The sequence below is a fragment of the Eurytemora carolleeae genome, unplaced genomic scaffold, assembly GCF_000591075.1.
Source record: "Eurytemora carolleeae unplaced genomic scaffold, Eaff_2.0 scaffold257, whole genome shotgun sequence".
Classification (NCBI taxonomy): Eukaryota; Metazoa; Arthropoda; class Copepoda; order Calanoida; family Temoridae; genus Eurytemora; species Eurytemora carolleeae.
Window position 1 is genome coordinate 234,031 of NW_019396404.1, and position 8,899 is coordinate 242,929.

The 8,899-nt window shown below is 33.2% G+C and overlaps 2 protein-coding genes across 2 annotated transcripts; both read right to left on the minus strand.

The window, feature by feature from the left end:
- Positions 1-116: 116 nt before the first annotated feature.
- On the minus strand, positions 117-2,906 carry LOC111702603 (uncharacterized). Its single transcript, XM_023474344.1, has 3 exons — positions 2,814-2,906; positions 480-585; positions 117-229 (listed from the first exon to the last, which is right to left on the minus strand). Exons 1-3 carry the CDS (start codon positions 2,904-2,906, stop codon positions 117-119), a joined length of 312 nt encoding a protein of 103 aa, XP_023330112.1.
- Positions 2,907-3,209: 303 nt separating this feature from the next.
- On the minus strand, positions 3,210-7,577 carry LOC111702585 (UBX domain-containing protein 7). The gene is made up of 5 exons (XM_023474327.1): positions 7,466-7,577; positions 6,701-6,945; positions 5,822-5,876; positions 4,198-4,293; positions 3,210-3,760 (listed from the first exon to the last, which is right to left on the minus strand). The coding sequence occupies exons 1-5, from the start codon at positions 7,562-7,564 to the stop codon at positions 3,692-3,694; spliced, it is 564 nt and encodes a 187-aa protein (XP_023330095.1). The 5' UTR covers positions 7,565-7,577; the 3' UTR covers positions 3,210-3,691.
- Positions 7,578-8,899: the final 1,322 nt, after the last annotated feature.

Sequence of the window (8,899 nt, forward strand, 5' to 3'; positions counted from 1 at the left end):
GTTTTTTTTTCAAGTTAACAGTTTTTAACTATGTTATACACGCTGATTCGGTCTTTTCCCAAAATTTGTTAAGTTATACTACAAAAAATACTTTTTTGAGAGGTTTGGATGTGTTCTTACTTGAGACAGTTTTGGTGAACCTTGTTTAGTCTGTCCTGAGCAGAACTAAGAATATTCTGAACAACTACAACTCTCTTCTTACTGATGTTCAGCTTACTGATGTAACTTTCTAAAAAAAAACAAAATACAATTTGTTGAACAGTTTTGGCATTGTTATGAAAAATAAATACGTTTGAATGATTTTTAAAAACATAAGAATAAAGCAGGAGCAAACACGTATTCAATGGCCCCCACCGTATCAGTGAAATCTATGATTTCCAGGGTGAGCCCACATAGGACAGATAACAAATCTAAGCCCCCCCCCCTGGCCACTGGATAAATTCCTAAATACGCCCCTGAGCAGGGGTATAATACCCTACCTAAATCAACAGGACAGGATTGTTGATCAGATATATTCTTGAGTTCAGCAGCAAGTGCTTCAATCTGATCCTTCAACTCGGCTTGAGCCTCACGAGTTTTTTCAACCTTAAAACATGGATTAAAATCCACTAACATCCTAACAATGTGTACAGTGCACAGTGGTAGCCAGAAAAAGTCGATTAAACCTGTCGTCTGTTTTTCTTTATATTCTGAAAGTTCAATTTAATATTTTTAATAATTTCTGAGATGGACTTTAAAGAATTTGAGCCGCGGTTTAAATCTGCCAAAACCCGGTTTAAATTAAGCGCCAGCTTAAATCTTGAAACATTTGATACAATTTCAAGTGGAACCAACCTTATTTGAGCTGCGTCTCAATTTAGAGCCGCCACTCAAATTCTTTAAATTCGGTCACTGATTTTTTAAATTACAACTTGCGACTAGAATACCGTTTTTTTTCTAGTTACCCCTGTATTACTATTAAAATCTGTATTCTTGATTATTTTGTTGTTCTGTGATCATGTTCATCTGTCTTGTGTTCATCTGTTTTGTGTTTATCTGTCTTATATTCATCTGTCTTATATTCATCTGTCTTATATTCATCTGTCTTATATTCAACTGTCTTATATTCATCTGTCTTATATTCATATGTCTTATATTCATCTGTCTTATATTCATTTGTCTTAAAATATTCTGTTCATCTGTCTTGTATTCATTTTTCTTAAAATATTCAAATGTCTTATATTCATCTGTCTTAAAATATTCATCTGTCTTAAAATATTCTGTTAATCAGTCTTATATTCATTTTACTTAAAATATTCAAATGTCTTATATTTTATCTGTCTTATAACATTTATCTGTCTTATCCTTATTTATTATTAATACGCCTTATTCATTTTTCTATTATCCTTCTCTGTTTGAGTCGCTGTCTTATCGTCTAAGATTATTTATCTTCTATATTTTACCATCTTGTTACAGAAAAATATGAGAACATTTTTCCTTTTTTCAACTTAATTGTTTCATTTGATTTTAATACTACCTGAAGATCCAAAGTATCGATACTCGGCTTCAATAAGTTTAATAATCCCTGAAAATTATATAATCTAAATATATACTTTGCTTGTCTGTCTGTCTGTTTGTCTGTTTGTATCCAATAAACGTCAAAACAGCTGAACCGATCAGGCCCAAATTTTATGTGAGACCTCACATGACCCTAGGGACCAAAATTTCAAAAATTAGCATCCAACCAAATTCGATATTCGTTGAATTTTGAAAATCCACGAATATTTTTATGTAAAATCCCCGAACTTTTTTTGTAATTGTTTTACAATGTATAAAAAAAATGTTCCCAATTGAAATAGAAGATGGACTCGAAGCGTCCTAAAATCCTAGTTATTTTATATTTAAGATTGAGTTGTTTTCCGAAAATGTCAAAGGTTTTCTACATTTTTGTCTAATGCAATGGAACCTTAAAACTGTGAAAAAGTTAGAACAATATTTCAGCAATCTTATTAAGATAAATAAATAGTTTTACTTGTACGTTGCTAGAAAATCAACTTATTTAGAGAAATGGGTTTGTGTACACTACACAGTGCACAGTTTTTATGTTTCATGTTCATTGGACTATTTATAATTTAATTCTTCCTATTCCACATTATCATGAACCCCCACTGTATATACATCTGTTAGAGTATCTCTGGTTATAAATCTAAATATAACAAGTAGTGTAAAGATCTATTTAATTTTGATGCGGATCCGAATCCAGATCCTGGATCTGCACGGGAAAAAAATGGATCCGGATTCAGGTTATTTCTGTCAAATTTTCTGACTTTTTAACAGAGCAGAATTTTGAACTTTTGTCTTATTTTTTTCGTTTATTTTTATGCTAAAACTTAATGAACTATTCAGAAATCAGGAAAATTTTATAATCTATCTTTTTTTCATATTACAGATTTGGGTTTTGTGAGTAAAGATTTTTCCTGTAGTTTTTGGTCAATATTTTTCCCCTTGGATCCGGATCCGGAACCAGGAAGCCAAAATCTTGCGGAACCAATGGATCCGGATCCTAAGCACTGATATAAAGTTGCAATCTCGTTTGTTTATCCAATCATAGTCAGGAAACCCTTGACCGATTTGCCTCAAATTTAGATTTGGGAATTCTGGAGATCCACGTGAATGTTCTAAGGATGGTTTTGAGATTCTGAGTTGAGTGGGTCCACTTTAAACGTGAAAAATCGAAATTTACGACAAGGTGTGGGTAAGCGGTGGGATAAACTGTGACTCCCTTTTGCCAGGCTGGGTTCCCAAGCTAGTATATTAAATATATATTTATGTACCTCTGTTAAAGTGTCTCTAGTTGGGTTCTCCTCGAATTCCTCTGATTGATCCTCTAGAGACGTCGCAGAAGAGTTGCTGTCACATCCAGCCATACTAATCATTTATTCATATTCATTAATCATCTAAACTTTTTTCAACATTCAGAGAATCTTTTATTTGATAATCTCCGTTTATAGACCAGGGTTTAAAACAAAATGTTCCCACTATTCAATAAAAATTTAGTTTTTTGGTTTTTGTAGAAAAAATATTTTTTTTTGTCAATTTATGAAAATTACCACTAATCACGTTAGCTAGTTCCCTGTGCTAGCTAAATGCAAATAAATATCTATTTTAAGAAAATGGATTAATTTCCTAACATCTTCTTTCACAGAGAAATCATTTATGATTCAGTTCTATCTGTAATAGTGACATGATTTCAAAATGTTCTTTAAATTAACAATTTAGATAATGTTACTCTGAGTACATTGTACTGGTAATGGAAGTAAAATATCGTACAAAAATAAAAATGTTGAACTCTTTAAATTCTGGTTTTGATCCATCCCAATAGGTGAAGCTTAAAAATACATAAACAAATCTTAATTGTTTAAATGGAATTAAGTCAACAAGGAAAAATAATATGTTGTTAAGTTTTCTGCGGTCAAGACAACTCAGTAAAGATTTTTTTAAAATCTTATATTCACGTTCTTCTCTGATTTTTAATCATACTTCAAGAAAAAATGTTTTGAAAAATCCCCACAAACAGTTTTTCACAGAACTATGATAATATATTGATGTTTGAAATCTTGAGATTTGTTCTGCTGTTTAGGATTCCAGGTTTGATCATGTTGATTAATGAGTTGAAATGAAGATCAGTTCAATTGATCAATTGATCAATTGATCAATTATCCTTCAGCTGAACAAACACAGTTTCCCTCGGAAATAACTGATGATCTTTAAGACTCATTTCCTAAATTTCAAAAATTAATTCAATGATAAAAATATAAAATTCCAGAATCAAGATGAAGTTCAAAAGTAAGATAAGAATAACGCTGTAGAAAGTTTTTTTATTTTCCATTCTGGAGCGAGATCTAAGAGTGCAAGAATATTGAAATATCTACTTAGATTTGTAATGCTTTATGAACAAGAATGAAAGAAGAACTTCTTATTCAGAGTTTAGGGGATGAAAAGAACAAAAATCTTTATTTCTTTGCAACCGGAAGTCGTATTTCAAACTATGAATTCTGCTAGTTCAAATAGTCATGAAATATCAAAGGTTTACTGTACATCATCAGGTTGCAAAGATAAAGGGATCTGAAAATCTAATGGCAAGTACTCGGTTCCTTTAATCCACTATATTTCAATTTATTAAATCTAAGAAAATGGACGAATTAATTCAGTTTGTTCCTGGTCAAGCTCTGAGATTACTCTTCTAGGAAAGTTTGTGACTATCTCGTGGTCTTCCAGATCAAACCCTTTGGAACCTACAAACAGTACCAGCGCCTGAAAATTTATAAATATAATTATAATTATTATGTAGTTTCGAATACTTCCTGATGCACAAGTGACATACGACTTTGTGACCTCAGAGCGCTTGTTGTTTAGATTTTATAAGTACAAGGTAAAACGAAGGAATTTATCCGACTATATTTAGATGAGCTCTTGGAACTTTGAAGAACCTTTTTGTGATTCACCACTCACAATTTTTAAAACTAGAAGTAAAAAACTTATTTTATTCTTAAATATTTGAAGTATTAATGTTTCAGAGTGATTATGCAGTGATAATCGGCATAAGTTTTGAATATTCTTCTAACCTTAAAGGTCAAAAATAACTTTTATAAACATTGATAAAATAGAGTAAATTTGAGCATTAAAATTTGAGCATAGTCCGAAAAAGGCAAAAATTAAACATTTTAAAAACTGTGCAGGTTAAAGTGATAATGAGGACTGATCGGTATTTAAACAAGAAGGATCAAGGACTCAACTGAGAAAGGATTCGGGATCCACCTATAAACGGATCAAGGATTCAACTAGTCAAGGATCAAGGACTAAACTAATCAAGGATCAAGGACTCAACTTATCAAGGATCAAGGACTCAACTAACAAAGGATCAAGGACTCCACTAAACAAGAAAAGCATCATTTAACAGGATAAGTCTAGCCTGGATGTTGCCAACGTAAGTCTTTGTGTGATTATGTATAAATGTTCTAAAAAATTAAAGATCCTCTGCATTTTAATCAAAGACTAAAGATTCCTTATTATGCATTAATTTTAAACTGATTAAAAACTTAACAAAAGAAAAATCTAAATATTTTAAACTCTAACCTTTTTTCTAGATTGGCAAATTCTAGGAAGGATATATTTTAAACATAAGTATGTAGATCGTTATTGTATAAAGATTTTAATATTATATTATTTAGGTTTTTTGATCGCTCAAAAACTTATAATTCCAGATGAGCGCATATGAAAAATTGGCTTTAAAAATGGCAGGCTGGTCATTCTGCGGATAAAATATCAAGAAAAGGTGGGATATTTTCACAATATGTTTGCCAATGCAAAATGATGGTGGGTTTATTATCATATTGTTCATATTTTTTTGTTTCATTGTTCTGATATTTTTTTTTCATGCATAAGAAAAGAAACAGACTATTTATTAATAAGATTATTGAATACCACTGAGACTTAATGTTTTTTTTTCAAATTTTATCACATTATTAACAATTTTTCAATTGAAAAAATACTGATGAGATAAAATTGTTTACCGTACAGGGACTGTAAGCGTGATATCAAATGACCTTCTATGCAAAGAACGGGTCACTTGGGTTTAGATTGTACGTGACTCAACATGCACACTTCACAGCGCACACTTGAATTTGCAGATGAATACAAGTGGGTTCCGATAAGATAAAACACACTTATCTCTGTACTCGGCGAACACACAACGGGTTTAAGGGTACCGTTGTAAATCGAGTGTTGTCCTCTTCGCATTGAGGAACGAGGGTCACTTGAGATTACGCTTACAGTCCCTTACCTTAAGTTTGCTGGTGGCAGGCGGATTCCAAGGATCTTTTGAACCATCAGGAAATCTAGAGATTGATTTTTGTAAAAAATCGAATTGGGAAAAAATCGAATTTAAAAAAAGTTCAATTTTTGAAAAAAAAAATTCGACTGGAAATTAATTAAANTTGGATCAATGGAGAATCCTGGAGAAAGGTTGGATCCAGGGAGAATCCTGGAGAAAGGTTGGATCAATGGAGAATCCTGGAGAAAGGTTGGATCCAGGGAGAATCCTGGAGAAAGGTTGGATCAATGGAGAATCCTGGAGAAAGGTTGGATCCAGGGAGAATCCTGGAGAAAGGTTGGATCAATGGAGAATCCTGGAGAAAGGTTGGATCCAGGGAGAATCCTGGAGAAAGGTTGGATCAATGGAGAATCCTGGAGAAAGGTTGGATCCAGGGAGAATCCTGGAGAAAGGTTGGATCAATGGAGAATCCTGGAGAAAGGTTGGATCCAGGGAGAATCCTGGAGAAAGGTTGGATCAATGGAGAATCCTGGAGAAAGGTTGGATCCAGGGAGAATCCTGGAGAAAGGTTGGATCTATGGAGAATCCTGGAGAAAGGTTGGATCCAGAGAGAATCCTGAAGAAAGGATGGATCGGGGCAACGGTGGGCCATAAGAGAATTTATTTACTGTACACAAATTCATTCTGGAATTCACAATGAACTCGGTTTCGGTGACTGAAAACTTGCTTAGCGGTCTGTTCACATTCAATTTAATTAGGCTTATGGCGAAACAATAATTTACAGTTTCGACATGAGAGCAGGGGGAGGAAGTAGCCCAGGCATGACTAGTTTGGGTAAAACAGACGTCAGCCTGAATAGGGTTAACATAAATGAAAATTGTTTAATACCGTATTAAAATGCTTGTTAATGGATCGTCTGTTGATCCGAGATACTTCTTCCAGGACTCATCTCCTCCACCATTCACAGCCTTGCAGGGTTCTCCTTTCTCCGGTTCTCCGGTTCCTTCTAACCTACCATTGACAGGGTTGGATCCGGTGTCTTCTAACCTGCCATTGACAGGGTTGGATCCAGGTAGAAGATTAGAATCCGACTCATCCTCCCACCCTCCTAAACTGATATCATCCTCCTCTTCCTTAATGTTATCAAATATCAGAAATTAATTTAAGTTTAGGATTTTCAAACCATTGAAGTAAAAAATAGAACTAAAAGGCAATGTTGTTGCAAATTCAAGTGATCCCTTTTTTTACAAAGTTTCCCTTTAAACCAATAATGTGAAAATTGAAAATATTTCATTTTTAACGATAAAAACCCATAAATATTTCCTTGACACTTGATAGTACTTACTTGATAGTACTCCCTTGATAGCACTCCCTTGATAGTACTCCCTTGATAGTACTCCCTTGATAGTACTTACTTGATAGTACTCACTTGATAGTACTCCCTTGATAGTACTCCCTTGATAGTACTCCCTTGATAGTACTACCTTGATAGTACTCCCTTGACAGGACTCCCTTGATAGTACTCCCTTGATAGTACTCCCTTGATAGTACTCCCTTGATAGTACTCCCTTGATAGTACTCCCTTGATAGTACTACCTTGATAGTACTACCTTGATAGTACTCCCTTGATAGTACTCTCTTGATAGTACTTACTTGTGGGTTTGAAGCTGCCAGAGTTTCCACCAAGGATGCTTTAATAGCTGCCGCAAGTTGAGCCTCTTCATCCATATCAGCTACATGGTCTGTTCGCATTCTTTTCCTGTATTTGGTTTTATTAACATTCAGATATAAAATCATGGAAGAAGGGATGTAATAACGGCAAAATCCCTCATCATATTCATTAGAGAAATTTTATTTTAGATGTTTAGCTTTTGTGCATTTAAAATGGTTAATCGAAAATAAAAATCTAATGCAGCATTGTAGTAAATACAATTTTAATTAAACTAAACTAAAGCAGTGTAGCTCAGCGAAATTGTTAAGCGGAAAAATAGTCTATCATTACACAATACGCCTAACCGGTTTTTTTTTCTTAGAAATAATCTTTTTTTTAAAAGATATGATATGGAAATGCCATTGAATTATGAAATGTGTTGGGTTAAGAAATAATAATTGGATTATAACTTGGATCAACAAATTAAAAATGCCTAAAACCTATAATCTATATCCAGTACTCCCTTGATAGTACTATCAANACACAATGTTAGACAAGAAAAGCAATGTTATGACATACTCCGATATTTATTGATATATTTTGATTTTAAAAACACATTAAGAATTATCTGTCTCGAGTAAATATTAATTGTTTGATGATTTGAAAGGAAGACGACATTCAAGAAGAAATATTTTTTTTTGCCTTTACCCATTTTAAAATATACATTCAAGGACTAAATGCGTATTTTAATATATTTCAATCAATAATTTTTCATGTTTTAACACTGCTTTTTATGTCTAACATTGTGTTAAAATGATTAAAAGTTTAGGGGTCGGTCTTACAATCTTTATCTGACCAAAAATGCTGAAGCTATTGTAGTTTTTCTAGTGAACAATTTCTTTAATTGTTCCTGGAGCATGAACACCGGCCAGTCACTTTCATAGAAAAAACCAAACTAAAAAATCTATTTTCCAAGAGAAAAGAGTTGATAGCCCATGCATTCTAGATCAGACAAAGATTTAAGGGTACCGTTGTGAATAGTACATGTTACTTTAGACTATGAATAGAGGTTTACTTAAAATTACGTCAACAAAAACTGAATTTAAGGAATTTGAGCAGCGGCTTAAATTTGAAACGCGGCTCAAAAAATGGTTGGTTCCACTTAAAATTGTAGTCAAATGTTTCAAGATTTAAGCAGGCGCTCAATTGAAACCGGTTTTTGGTGGATTTGAGACGCGGCTCAAATTCATTAAATTCGGACTCAGTACCCAAGTTTTACTTTCTGTCTAAAACTTAACTAAAATTAAAATTTGATTATAAAAAGCCCACCTGTTCTTGGATCTATCACTGCTATATATGGCCACTGAGAAATCTGAAAACATAACTGTTAATTTAGTTGTATATTTAGAGAACTAACGCAGGGGGGGGGGGGGAAC

What these genes read in the sequence shown, in the direction of transcription:
- LOC111702585 (XM_023474327.1), bottom strand. Translation starts at nt 7,564, where the DNA reads ATGCGAACAGACCATGTAGCTGATATGGATGAAGAGGCTCAACTTGCG. An exon ending in TTAACAAGCATTTTAATACG is followed by an intron (nt 5,877 to 6,700) that starts GTATTAAACAAT and finishes ATCAATCTCTAG; the next exon opens with ATTTCCTGATGGTTCAAAAG. An exon ending in CTGCCACCAGCAAACTTAAG is followed by an intron (nt 4,294 to 5,821) that starts GTAAGGGACTGT and finishes ATAAATTTTCAG; the next exon opens with GCGCTGGTACTGTTTGTAGG.
- LOC111702603 (XM_023474344.1), bottom strand. Translation starts at nt 2,906, where the DNA reads ATGGCTGGATGTGACAGCAACTCTTCTGCGACGTCTCTAGAGGATCAA. An exon ending in CTAGAGACACTTTAACAGAG is followed by an intron (nt 586 to 2,813) that starts GTACATAAATAT and finishes CCATGTTTTAAG; the next exon opens with GTTGAAAAAACTCGTGAGGC. An exon ending in ATCCTGTCCTGTTGATTTAG is followed by an intron (nt 230 to 479) that starts GTAGGGTATTAT and finishes GTTTTTTTTTAG; the next exon opens with AAAGTTACATCAGTAAGCTG.